The sequence below is a fragment of the Cornus florida genome, unplaced genomic scaffold (assembly GCF_030987335.1).
Source record: "Cornus florida cultivar Cherokee Brave unplaced genomic scaffold, ASM3098733v1 CherokeeBrave_3.0.0_Hap2_Chr08, whole genome shotgun sequence".
Lineage (NCBI taxonomy): Eukaryota > Viridiplantae > Streptophyta > Magnoliopsida > Cornales > Cornaceae > Cornus > Cornus florida.
This window is the reverse complement of record NW_026775578.1, coordinates 42,886,987-42,901,264: the sequence shown is the minus strand read 5'-3', so window position 1 is coordinate 42,901,264 and position 14,278 is coordinate 42,886,987. Positions and strand designations below refer to the sequence as shown.

General features: G+C 36.1%; 1 protein-coding gene and 1 pseudogene across 2 annotated transcripts; one reads left to right on the top strand and one right to left on the bottom strand.

Moving 5' to 3' along the window:
* The window catches only part of LOC132270142 (5'-3' exoribonuclease 3-like), a 38,220-nt pseudogene extending 32,892 nt beyond the window's left edge, over positions 1-5,328 (top strand).
* Positions 5,329-8,328: 3,000 nt separating this feature from the next.
* Positions 8,329-13,616, bottom strand: LOC132271497 (aluminum-activated malate transporter 4-like). Of its 2 annotated transcripts, XM_059772886.1 has the most exons (7): positions 13,135-13,616; positions 12,586-12,723; positions 12,204-12,467; positions 11,975-12,111; positions 11,722-11,868; positions 9,020-9,742; positions 8,329-8,926 (listed from the first exon to the last, which is right to left on the bottom strand). In XM_059772886.1, exons 1-6 carry the CDS (start codon positions 13,493-13,495, stop codon positions 9,056-9,058), a joined length of 1,734 nt encoding a protein of 577 aa, XP_059628869.1. In that variant the 5' UTR covers positions 13,496-13,616; the 3' UTR covers positions 8,329-8,926; positions 9,020-9,055. The 2 variants fall into 2 exon arrangements, with proteins under 2 accessions (XP_059628869.1, XP_059628868.1); XM_059772885.1 differs by having other exon boundaries at positions 8,329-9,742.
* Positions 13,617-14,278: the final 662 nt, after the last annotated feature.

The following is a 14,278-nucleotide window of genomic DNA, read 5'->3' as shown; positions in this document are numbered from 1 at the left end:
GATTCACGGAACCTGGTTCTTCAAAGCTTTTAATGATTGGAGATAAATTCCACGGATGCTCTCTTTGAGACCCTTCATAGCTCTTCTTTTCTAGGACTGGGTCCATTAGAAAGGTATTTGAGAGGCTAAAGCACTCTTTTTTATAGTATATTTTCTTTTGTGTTCTGCGTTGCATGTGTAGAGGGCTGAGGAGTTACTTAATCATCTTGTACTCCATTTGTGGTTATGCACAAGTTGTTTGTCCATGGTTATCTCCTTGTTTAAACATTGAAGTATGCTGGATTATGCTGACGAAGGTGGGGGACCTCATAGGTCACTGGATGGGAGGTTACCAGTGACCAGGTCTGTCTTGCTTGGCAGGGTGTGAAGTGGAAGTGAAATAGCCACTGAATGCACATTATCTGTCCATAGGTTGAACAAGTCATGCTGAGCACTTCACATTTTTCGATTTATGGGGGTTCTCCAGATTCTTTTTTCTATCATAATTTGTGACTGAGTTGAGTTGTATCTGTAGGGCTTGGTCTGGTTCTAGGATATATGCCTACATGGGTCCGTTCATACGCCATCTTATGTTTTATTCAGAATATGTGTACTTATATGCTGAGGAAAAAATAAATGGAAAAGAAATTACAATGATCCTGCAAAACAGGTTAACTTACAGAGCTGCCTGGTTCATATTTGAGTTATGAAGTGTTAATCTGAACCCATATTGTTTATGATTGGGTTGACCCATCATCTCTTTTAGATTAATTACAATCAGTAAAGTAATCTAATTAAATATTTATTGTAAACTGATATAATTAAATATGTACTATAATATTAGATAATACGACTTCTTGATTTCTTGCATCAGGTCAAACTATTGACCAATGGACCCCATTGATCTCTTAATTAACCAAAACACATCCACTTGCATGTGGAACTTCAACAATGACCCAAACTGGAGCTCCTTACCTTTCATCAAGTGTCCTGAAATATAATATATATATATATATATATATATATATATATATATATATATATATATATATATATATATATATAATCGTCCCTGCTCACTGATCTATATGAATCATTAACTTAAAATATAGCTGGTAAAGGTCTGTTTTGGTAAGTCTTTATCGGTATTTGTATACCTGTATATAGCTCTCTTATCAATATTGCATGGGTTTTCGATTGTATTGGTTTCACTTCATTTAACCCTTCCAATCTTTGTTGCTTTATAATAGTTTTATTATGTTTCATTGATGATTCCGTTGTGCAAGTATGACTCTAGATGCTCATCGGTTCTTGCTTGACAAAGTTTGAAGATGTTCCTTACGATTCAAGTTTCAATTTAGTTTTCTCTAGCCTTGGATGGTTTTGTTTATTTCAATTTCTCGGATTGGCAGGGTATATGCAAATTACCATTTATTAGTGAATCCCGCCTTCTCTCAGAGATTGCAAAAGTGGAACACACGTTGACGGTAATAATTGATATATCTTCATGCCTCTGTTTTTTTAATATATTTTCTAAATGCCATCATCTTGATTTAGGATGAAGAAAGAGAAAGAAACAGTCGGGGCCTGGATATGCTATTTGTTCGCAATTCACATCCTTTAGCAATGAAGATCGTTTCTTTTTCAAACAGAAAAGGTGGTCATCCGAAGTTGCCTAAGGCTAAAGTGAAACGGAAAATCAACCCTGAGGTCAGGTGTGTGATCATCATGGAGAAGAACTTTTCAAGTAGAAGATTTTATGTTATTGTTTTTACAGATTTCAGATGATTTTATTCCTTACATTCTAAGTTAGTTAATTTATATATTGTCCTAAAGGTCTTGTTGAAATTTCGATATTTGCATATACTAGAGACACAAGTTCCTCATCTATAAAGACATTTCAGTTCTTAAACCTTTTGTGGATAAGGTTTTCTTTAAATTTTGTTTGATTTGACAAGGAATTGGAGTACATAATGAAGTTGATAGAAGTTGGGAGGGTTCAACTTGTAAATTCAAGTTTTACACACTGTCTTTTCCTGCCCACCTAAGATTTATTGTAGGTTTACTACAGAACATCTATTTTGGCATCTATATCTGATCACTTATTGAAAATTTCCAAACCCTTGGTACTATATGGTAACTTGATCTGCTAACTTCATGGTTTCAAGAATAACTGCTTTGTGTCCTAAGTTGTTATGCTCTCTTACCGTAAAAAGAAAGAATATGAAGGAAAGAAAAATTGCATTCAGATTCCTTGTTTGTCTTCTATGTCCTCGGTTTGCTGATTGAATTTTGCCTTCTAATTGAAATTATATTATGGGGGCTGATTGCACTTTGATTTTTACTAGTCTAGTGCTAACTGAAAGCTACTGTCATGCAGTGGCGGAATGAATGGATACATCTACATATCTGATAAACCGGTCTGTCCACTGGAGATCTATTCATCAGTTGGTGATATGGATACGATAACAAAGAATGAAGTCCTGTATGTTTTCTGTGAATGATTGTGCACTTCAAATATGGATTGCACCAAGTGGTAGATCACCAGTCTGGTGTTGTATGTTAAAAATTCCTGTCTTCGTTTTTTTGCAGATCTGTCTTCTATAAATACCCTTCATTTCATCCTCATATCCCAAAACTACCAGAACGCATGATTATGCCGAGGAAGGTAAGCGCTTGTTATATCTTTCATATATTTTTCTGAATTTTACTATAATGCTTGAAAACCTAGAAAGTTTCTCCTGTATTAGTCGAGATCTGCAAAGTCTCTCTTGCTGCACTAATCTGTAAGTATCATAATGAATAGATATAGAAGTTTTTAAAAGTTCATCTTGTTATATTGTTGATCAAATATGTAATTTGTTAGCAGTGTATGTAAAGGTTAATCCCGAGTGGTGGTGGGTCCACCATTCCAACTTCAATAGATGTCAAGGGATGGAAAATGAAGTTGGGTGGTTTTGCACATGCTAAACCTTGAGTTGGGCTGTGCCACCTTGCCTTGGCAGGTTGAATCGAGTTGAAATCATCTATGTTGTATTCTTATGGCCATTCTATTATTTGCCGAATTGCTGTTTTTTTTTTTTTTTTTTTTTCCAATCTTTATCTCTTTCACTTATTTCGGTTAACCAAAATGTTGTACTATTGTTATATCAGTCTATCAGCAAGCAGTTTGTCCTACCTCCGCCCGTTTTGTGGCATGAGAAGTCAGCTTTGTTTGGACGAAGATATACTGAGAGGTGAGAATTCCCAACCAACTTTTTGCTTCTCTTCTTTTTGTTTTGGGGGTGGGTGTGAGGAGATTGGTTATATCATCAATAAAAGTATTTATATCCAATGATAGTCCTGTCAATACCTTCAAGCCTCAGATAACCTCCATTCTCAGGCTTATCGGCCCCTAGTTTTTTTCAATTTTATTTTTTATTTTTTATTTTTTTATATATATAAGTGAAAAAATTAGTTGTCTTGGAGAATTGAACACATGCTCTCAAGTTTATTAAATGAGCGCCCCAGCCAATTGAGCAAACGAACCCTTCATCAGCCATTAACCTTGTATGAACCATCTGGATATTTGGGAGACAATGTTTGTTCAATACCTGAAATCATTTTGAAAGTCACAACATAGCTAGAACTAAGAGGGAAATAGTATCGCATTATGTTCGCCTGACCTGGGCTGAAATGAAGCTCGTAGGAATTCTAAAATATTGTAGCTTGACTTTAAGTTTGGCTAGGTACAAGTTTATGGTACTTGATTTATTTTATATAAGTGAGTCCGTGTGATCTCATGTGTTATATTCTTGGTGAACCATTTCCAGACCAATCCGCAAGTCTGTCTCAGGTCCTTGTCTAGCAAGAGCGGCTCACGAGCTTGTCTCCAAGTATTATATTCCAAACCGACAAGAAAGAATGGGGAATATGAAAATTGAGGACCATATAGTTGTGGATGACTTGGCATGCCAGTCAAACTTGAAACGAACAGATTGTGTGAAGGAAGTAAATGGAGGTAGTGAACATTACATTTATGGGGAATGTTGAAGAATAACACCCAAAAAGAGGAAATGGAGTGGAGGCCATGATGGACCAGATAATGAAATCAAAGCAACAAGGCAGCAAGAATGCATGGAAGTCGTGGACTGTGCAGGTGTGGATAAGTTGGCATGCCAGTCAAACTTAAAATCAACAGATTATGTGGGGGAAGTAAAAGGAGATAGTGAAAGCAAAATAAATGGAGAACCTAGAAAAAAGAAGCCTATAAAGAAGAAACGGAAAAAAGGCCAGGATGGCCCAGAGAACAAAATCGAAGCATCAAAGCGGCAAGAAGACATGGGATTTGCAGTAGTTCTGGACCGAGCAGGTCTGGATGACTTGACATGCCACACAAACTTGGAACCAACAGACTGTGTGAGAGAAGTTAATGGAGGTGGTGAAAGCTACATTGATGGTGGACCAGATAATGAAATCAAAGCAGCAAAGCAGCAAGAATGCATGGATGTTCCCGTGGACCGTGCAGGTGTGGATGACTTGGCATCCCAGCCAAACTAAAATCAACAGATTATGTGCGGAAAGTAAAAGGAGAGAGTGGAAACTACATTAATGGAGAACCTAGAAAAAAGAAGCCTAGAAAGAAGCAGCAGAGAAAAGGTCAGGATGGCCCAGAGAACAAAATTGAAGCATCAAAGCAGCAAGAAAACATCGGATTTGCAGTAGTTCTGGACCACGCAGGTCTGGATGATTTGGCATTCCACACAAACTTGAAACCTATAGATTGTGTGAGGGAAGTAAATGGAGGCGATGAAAGCTATATTGATGCTGAACCTACAAAAAAGAGACGTGGAAAGAGGAGACGGGTTCAAGAGTCGTGACGTCTCAGATAACAAAATCAAATTGGCAAACCAGCAGGAGAGGAGAGAATGGGATGTGTGGAAATGGAGTGTTCGGGTTGGGATGACTTGCCATGCCATTTAAACTTGGAAACTGAACCCAGGTCATGATGATCCAGATAACTTAGCCGGCGCAGCAAGAAGCTTGGGGCGTGTGCAACTCATAGATCTCGGGGGCTATGAAGGACTTGGCATGCCCGTCAAACTTGAAACCAGCGGATCGTGGGGAGAAGTAGATGGGGTTCGTGAATACTGAATTGATGACAAATCTAGGAAATTTGAAAGCTGCAAAGGGCATGGTAGTCCTGATGACAAATTCAAAAAGCAGAAAAGTTGTGCCGGAGTATACAGAGAAAGTCGTGGTGGCTGAGTACTCCTGTTGTATGTAGCTATTTAAATAAGCTGCTGTTTGTATAATTTTGTCCTTAATTTATTAATTATGCGAACTCTGAAAATCAATGTAGTGAGGTTATATAGTTCTCCAACAAGAGTAAAATTGTTGTGTATTTTATATGTGAGGTATTGGGCATGACACGTGCAACCCAAAAACTTAGACCGTTAGATAGGGCTAACACCCGATCTGATGTGGGACATGCTCCCCCTTGTTACACCATCTCACATCCATTATTAATTTTAAAAATTAATACATACATACATATATATATATATATATACACACTAATTAGTTTAATTACATGTTTACTTTCCTTCCATATCTATCCAAATTACTCTCCCACTTGGGAAAATAATATTTACTAATTGGTTTATATACAATTTTTGAATGAATAATAAATCAAATATTTACTTCCCCCCCCCCCCCCCCCCCCCCCCCCCCCCCCTTTTTCTTTTTCTTTTTTGTTAATATGGATTAATCAAAATATATGTGCTCTCAACTCTCACAATCCTACCCTGTGCCTTTCATCTAAAAGCATAAAAAAGAAGACAACAAATTTTTGAGAAAGTGCATTTTTTTTATTCATTTATTTAATCATCAAAAGGACAACGCTTTTATTGAAACAGATTACTTCATTAGGAAAATCTGGAGCAATGAAGAATTTATTATGTTGGGTTGTTGGAAAATGCAGTTTCGGGCTTCTTTTAATATTTTACATGGAAGGTGGAATTACAGCACTAATTTTCTTACATGGTTTCAGAATTACCATCTTCCACTTCGAAGATTTGCCGCAAGAACCCGGAACCCCTCCGGTTTAGGGGATCCCACAGCTATGCAACAACTTTTAAAAAGTTACGCGCAACACATTTATTTAATTGTATTGAAGATACAATACTCATACAACATATTACATCGTGTTGGAACGTTATAATACCATTAAATCGACAATTTAACACATTTTTGTGATCATGGTATTGTTGATTTAAACTTGTTGCATTCACAATATAAAGTTATCGTATTAGGCCCAAGACAGACATGGGACGAAAATGACACAAGACAGGATCCTGGTTCTTTGCCTCAATCCAAAATACGGAATTATTTTAATAATGCATTATTGGACCAAAACTTAAGAGAAATGAGTGAATAATTCAATTAAATAAGCTGGAGGGAGCATCAATGACATTGAAGCATACATGAATAACATTGGGAGAAAGAATATGCTGAGAGTCTCCGATTGAGACTAACAACTGTAGAACACAATGCAGCCACTATGCATCTCTTGTTCTAATTTCTGTTGTGAGGGACGAAGCACAAAGAAATTAGAACAAAAGTATTAACCAAGATAGGGCTTATGCCACTTGAGTTGCAACCCACACCCACACACACGCACACACAGATTTTGTGCCAAGTTAAAAACAGAAAAAAATAAATATAAATATAAATAAAAACAACACATTCCACAATTGGGGTGAAGCCATCCAAACCATGGATCAATATCAGGATAAAATGCATTTGAGACCGATAAACATGCAAATTCACCTGGAGATCACGGGTAAAAAAATCAAAAACAGTCTCTCCGTGCAAAAGTAAGGTTGCATTCATCTGACTCTCCCAGACCCTACAATGGCAGGATTCACGTACACTGGACTAGCCCTTTAAACATGCAAATTCACCTCACCATTCATTGCAATCTTCCAATTTCCCACAATTATACGTATAATCCTACCAAATCCGGGATTATATATGTACTGTAAGAGAGAGAGACAGAGAGTACTAAAATGTGGATCAAAGGCATTTAATTTGAACATTTTGTGTAGAATTTGAGCATAGCATCAACTCCGAATTAAGATACACAAATCAACTCTTTAAAACAGTTGAGATTCATGACAAAGTGAAGCGTTTCTTACCCCTAACAGAGCTTGGAGATTGGCAGCAGGATTGTTTCCAGTACTTTTCTCATAGCCAAGAAATGCAAGTACAAAGAAAGTTGTGTAAGTGATACCGTCAAACAACACATAAGCAAGAACAGCCGTGAGCCCAAGCTTAGCCAGTTTCGAACTCATTTCGGCCGAATTTGCCTTAAAACAAAGCACAACAAAATTCAATCTTGTTACGACAAACGCAGCGAACACAAGAAATAATCAGAAACACAACAGAAAATAAACACACACCACACAAAAAAATTAGCATGAAATATTTACAAGTTTCAGCCCCCAAACCCTAACTTTCGCTCTCACTCTCTTTTTTGCGATTTTCAGATTCTCTCCAGAATCCCACTCTAGACCCTAAGCTCATATATCGGGCTACAAGAGGGTACAAAAAAAAAAAAAAAAGCGGGTCAACAATTTTCCTCTAACAGGTCGCCCTACAACATCACAAATCTCAATATGAATTTCCACTTCCCCTAATCAAGACCAGAAAAACAAATGCCTAATGGGTTCTATCAGATCCTTATCAAGTGAATATATTTCCCTAAGTTCAAATGCAGTTAGTTCACTTTCAATTTAGAGAGAGAGAGAGATAAAACATAAGTTTAAAATTGTTGAACAAGGCTGTATGACAGTCCAATGGCAGCACCACATTGTGTCCCTAAAACTGCAAGTTAGCTCAGAACTCGAGGGTGAAAAATTGGTCCCAAAGTGCATATTTGTAGCCCAATATATTTTCTCACCTTTTAAAATACCAAAAAACAGCTTTCAAAGTACAGTAAAAAAGTTTTAAAAAACTCAAGTCAAATCACCCAAGAACAAAAGACACAAATAAAGTCACCAAAGGACAATGTGGACGGGATATTACATATATACACACAAATACATGTCGAATGAATTAGTTTCAATCACCACCAAGAGCATCAACAGTTATCATGCAAAATATGATTTTATTTTTTTAGATCTGTATGTTCTTCAGCACACAGTACTGTAGTATCAACTACAGTTATAACCATGGCATACAGTAGTATGAACTACAGCTAAAGCTAAATATAGAGGATCCGCCCAGTTATGTGAAACTTGAGATGATGCCTTAAATCATGATGCCTCACCACTGTATCCAATTCAAATCATCCACATTCTAAAGGAATATAAACCAAATAAAAATAAAAATTCAAAATTCAGAATTCAAAATTCAAAATTTACACAATTGTACCAAATTAACCAAATAAACATTAACATTTTTCTAACAATAAGGGTGATTTTTTATATTACATAAGGTATAAGAGCAAAATAGTATTTCCTCGTTATAAACAGGGCGGGGTGATCTTCCCCTACTCCACCCTGCACCCACACTTGTTTTCAGTGTAAAAACCATCTCCGTCCAAAATCATTAAACATTAAACGGTTAAACAGACTACCAAAACCATTTTAAACAGAGCGATCTACTTTGCCATCCCTAATCCTGCTACTACAACTGAAAAAATATACAAACATATTCAAGAAATGTTATAGGTTAGTCCCTGTCTATATCATTTCTTCCCTACTATCTTTCTTCTGTTTTTTGTTTTCTTTTTCTGATCCCACCAAAATTTGCCGTGCATGCTCTGCAATCACCAGAAGTGAGAAATTCCTGGTCCAGCTTGCCCTGAAGAAGTTGACAACTTCATAGTGTGTATCGAGTATTGTACTATAAAATTTTCAGTTTAACTTTCCATCACCTCTAGGAAGAGATTCTTCCCTGCAGCCTAACAACAACAGTTTCAATTGGGTCATAAAAACTGAAACTAACTCTACTAAAACCTCAGGATGTTAGCAACAGCACATGAATCGAAGTCAACCTAATGATTGATACCGAGCCAGTGGAAAACAGGAACTCAACTCCTGAAGCAAATCCACTTGAGCAATCTGGTCCAAACACCGGCCACCTCTTTTGCTGCAGGTGGGTCCATGGGATCAATAAAATTTGCCTTCTCACTGAGATCTTCAAATGAGTCCACGAGATTTTGAAGCCTCGCAACAAACTCAATCAATAAGGAAGTAAATGTTGTTAACGACAATGCAGTTGCGCTTTCATACGTTCTTACTTCGCGTTCATTGAGAATGGTATCATTTTGAACTGTGAGACGAGAAGGCCATGATATCTGTTTCGTCAGCACAGCTTCTGAGGAACCAGACTGTAAAATGGATGGACTGATGCTCACGTTTGGATTATGAGGATCCCAGTTTCTCGCTGTGGGAACTGATCTTGTGTCAAGAGCTAATTCACTAATAGATTTTATCACTGTTTTTCTATATTCATTGTCATTCACTTGATAGTTATCAGGATCTTCGTATTCCTTTTGCATTCTTCCCCTTCCCCAATTTGGAACCAAAAGATCTGGATTTTGGTCTACCATCAATTGCAACTCTTCTGCAGCCTCATGCACTTCAATGAGCATATCTCCAGTGCTTAATTTCTCCATCTTTTCTACTTTGTGTCCAAGATCACGTAACACTTTGGCTCCTGCAGTGCCAACCCTCTGAATCTCACTCTGAAAGCGCCGTCTTAGTTCAGGTGATGCCTACAAGAAAGAAAAAAATCCAACCTAAGATTATAAGTTAACAATTCATGCAAAAGTAAACCATAAAACTTCAGAAGTTTAAATTGTGCAAATCTTTCATTTTCGATATGTTTCGATATGATTAAAAAAAGTTCTTTTTTAATATTTATTCATAAAAATACAGAAACTGGTTTAAAGGTAGCAGCATCTATTGCCCTAGTATTTTTTTATTTTTTAAAAAACAAAAACAGTTTCACCTCTTCTTCTTAAACAAGTTAAAGACTTTCTAAAACAAGAATAAATAAAGGGACAAAACCCATCTTAAAGGATCTTTATACTACTAGCAACCTACGAAAACTTTTGTTTAACATGCCAAGAAGGATTTACCTTCCTATGGAAATTTTGATTTTTGTTTGGTGGTTACCAAATGAAATTCTATTAAGAATTGTGATTAATATAAACAGTTCTTGCATGTATAAATGAAAATATTAAAAGGATCCAAAGACAACCTTAGTCCTGAGAAGACAGGGAACAAGAACATGTACTTGAATCATACAGCTATTTCTTGTCAAGATCTTTGTTGCATTATTCATTAAATGTTTTTGTCTTTCCCTTCCAGACAAGTAATGGAGCATTCAGCATGCTATTATATCTATATATTAATTTAGATGAAGACCAATAACAATTGTACAAGTAGAAATTTGAAATAACAATTCTACATAGAATACAAATCATTTCTGGTTAAGAACATACAAAATTCTATATATGGAGTTGTAAAATATATTGACTAATTGTCCAAAACAAGATATAAATTTATTTTTCTAAAGAATCACGAAAAAAAAAAAAAGTGGGGTGGTTAGGATATAGATCCAAAGTCATAACAATTAATTGAATGATGAAAAAAAAAAAAAAAAACTTACTCAGGTTAACATTTGAAAATTTAAAACTACACAGAGTTTGCTGTTAACAGAGTCAGATAAATAAAATGCACAAAAAAAAAAATCAAAAAAGGGGAAAGAAAAAGTAAACAACACTCATGAAGCCATTACAACTCAATTTCTTTCTAGAATGTAAGATGGTGAAGGGATATTCTGATTTGTGATCCAAATTCATTCCCCAAGATCAGAACTATCCTCGATAAAACAAACATCAAAGTGATCAAATCCTGTCTCACTTCTCACTTGTAGTTAACAGTTCCATCATTCACTCAACAAAGTAATGGATATTTCAGAAATTTTCTTCTATTTCTTTTAATTAACTTGAACAGGATGAAGATGAAAGATTGAATTTTCAACACATCCATATGTTTTGATAACAATTTCACAAAAAGACAAATTAATGCATGCAAGTGTATAATTGTTATATCAGCTTGCAGGTGAAAGAGATGGTATTATGTTGCTATCTTTTTACCTATGTGAGCATGAAGTGAATGCTTGAGAGATAATAAAAAGCTTCCAGAAAATTTAGAAAGAAACAAGGATATGTTTTCATGGGGAACTATGAGAGGAAAAAAATGACAAACAGCTTTAACATATTATTACTTATGGGAGAAAATGATTCAAATTGTTGTTTTCTAACAAAAGAGGCCAATATACTGATGCACAAATCTTCCAATTCTGTTGTTACACACACACTTGAGACGCCTGAACTTGTAAATCTTTATTTTTTAACTGCTCTGCCCTTTACCATCTTGTAAACTTGCATCCTAACAGTTAATAACATTAAGCTACCAAGTACTGTATTAAATGATCAGAAAACAAGGACTCGGTAAGTTCCAGCCTATATGTACAATTCTTTCAGTCACCACAACAAAGATTATGAAACAAAGGTAACTCATCTGAAATGGACAGTAAAAATTTTGAGGCAATGCCATTTTTGTCCAATGATAGGTGAGACGATATGAAACACTTTGATAGGGGCTTGAGGTTATTTTAGAAAGGAAAATGCTACTGTGTGAAACTCTATTATGGAATGTCCACAGAGAGAGAGGTATATTTCACCTGTATTTCTGAAAGTATACACCCATGCATTGCCATGACCATGAATGCACAATGCCTCAGTGCACCACTCACTTTGACATACTGACTCCAGGGATAACGCAACCCTTTATACCGGCCATGAGGTGGTTCCCAGACAGCAAAGCCTAACTGCACAAACAAGAGCAAGTCGAAACCAAAGTTACCGGACCGTGTCAAATATAACATAAAGCGCCATTTGAAAAATTAAAAAAAAAAATAAAAAGGTTAGGCATACCAAAGTTTCCTCTTGGCTTGTAGACTCTACAGCAGATCTATATCCACTATACGTTGGGTCATCAGAAGCCTGGTAAGTAAGAATCTTAGAAGGGATTCTCTTGTATTCAACACATTGCAGGTACCCATTAACACAGCCTATACAAACACAAACAAACCGAGCATAACATAAGAATTGTGCAGTAAACAAGACAATGAGAATTGAAGCTACAAAAGATATTTAATCTAACCTTCCAAGGAAGTAGCAACACCCTTGAAATTCTTCACCACCAATTTATGCAAATCTTCACCAGACCAAATGGGATAAATACAAATATTTACACCCAAACAAATACCAGCCCCAACCGCAATCAGCAACAATCGAGATAGAGCTGTTTCAACAAAATTTGAGGTCCCGGACACCAATACGATACAATATGTCAACAAGAACACCCGAAACCCATATTCATATTGCTTCATCGCCGGGTGCAGTTTCAAATAGCTCGCAAAGAAGCCTAGAAGAAAAGAAAAGAGAAATATAAAATAAAATTTTCTCAAGCAAAAGAAAGAAAAAAAGATGGGGAAAATTTATAAATGATAGTATTCAAGGATATCAATTTCTTAAATTTAGACCTGCAATAAATACGTTGATCACAATAAAAACTTCATCCCATTCTCCAGCTAACTCAGACAGCTCTCCAATGCCCAAAGCAAGTGCTCCGGCAGACACTGTGCCCAGAGCACGGTTGAATCCTTTGTTAAGAGTTGCTCCTAAACAATTTAAACTGAGCAATTAAAACACAAAGAATTCAAATTATCTCCAACCTTTGACCATTAATGATTAACAAATTGATTACTCCAACAAACTGAATCACAAAAAAAAATAAAAAAATAAAAAATAAAAAATAAAAAATGTCAATGAGTGTCATTTACACTTCAGTGACCTAAAACATGGCGATTTGAGCATTAATCCCATTTGGGTATGTACATATGCTAATTTACAGCAGAAAAAATTATTGTCTACACTTCAAAGACCTAAAACATTGTGATTTAAGCATTAATTTTATCTGGGTATGTAGGTAACTATGCTGAATCACATTAGCCAAAAAAAATGATCAGTATTATTTGCACTTCAATAAACTAAATTGGTGAATTGAGCATTAATAATTAATGGGTATGTACCTATGCTGAATTCGAATACCACAACGACAGTAAGAATTGCCCAAATTGAGTATTGACCCATGTTAGCTAGTGGTTCTTTGAAGAAAATGAGCACCGAAACGAGTGCGAGTGAGAGCCCCATTTTGGCAGCGAATATGACTTTGCGAGGATCAGACCGACCCATTTCATACGCCTTGATTGCAGTCTCTCTCGAATTCGTCCAGAAATAGGTGAATTTGTCGCCGAGGGAACGGAACCACCGGAATCTGACACCTTCATCGTCACCACCGTATGGTCCTCCAAACCCTAATTCAGAGTAATCCTTTCTAGATAGTAACCTTTCTTTACTCCTCTCTGCAAAAGTGTGTCTCAGTGATCCCATGTTCGCTGATGAGGGTTGTGTTTCTCTGGAAAATTCATAAAGAACTAAACTGAACTTTATTCCTCTGGTAAAGCATAGAGAGAAAGTGGTGTGAGATATAATGCGTTATCTGCACGCTACGAAACGATAGAGGAAGATAGAGATTGCAGGACGTGACGTGGAGGAGGTTGCAGTTAGTCACGTGGACCAATCACCTAGGTCAAGTTATATATTATATATATTTATTAAATCAAACCCAAGTCAAGATTGTTGAATGTCTGTTGGATTTGATGGAAACAAGTAACAACGGGGCTACATATTGTGATTGGGGTTGCTCTTGCTCTTGGTTTATAGCTTCTTTTGTTTCGTCCGTGAAAAAATACATAATTTCATATATTAGAAAAACATGTCGTCAATAATGAGTAAGTTTAGAGAATTCCTACCTGAACGTTAAATTCAAAATACCTAATTTCTGAAGCTTCTTGTGTGGAAGCTGTCAGAGTTGAAAAACTTTTATTATTGGACCTTTGGCGAATTCCCACTAGCTGGCTTGTGTTGAATTTGAAAGAGAAAAGTTTTGAAGGATGTCATTCGTTTATGTGTTTATGTGTCATGAGAGGAATGTCCATTTCACTTTTACTGAAATTTAAACACCCAAATTCTCACCATACATCTATACACCCAACTCGAATTCTCACCAAGAGGTAGAGGAGATAGACCACACCTTGGTTATTGAAAATTCATTACTATTAATCAAGAGATACTAAGACGAATAATATTATTGATACAAGTAAGACGAATAAT

Coding starts and splice junctions, on each gene's coding strand:
- LOC132271497 (XM_059772885.1), bottom strand. CDS start 13,495: ATGGGATCACTGAGACACACTTTTGCAGAGAGGAGTAAAGAAAGGTTA. Junction 12,724..13,134: donor GGTATTCGAATTCAGCATAG/GTACATACCCAT, acceptor TAAATTGTTTAG/GAGCAACTCTTAACAAAGGA. Junction 11,869..11,974: donor CAAGCCAAGAGGAAACTTTG/GTATGCCTAACC, acceptor TTGTTTGTGCAG/TTAGGCTTTGCTGTCTGGGA.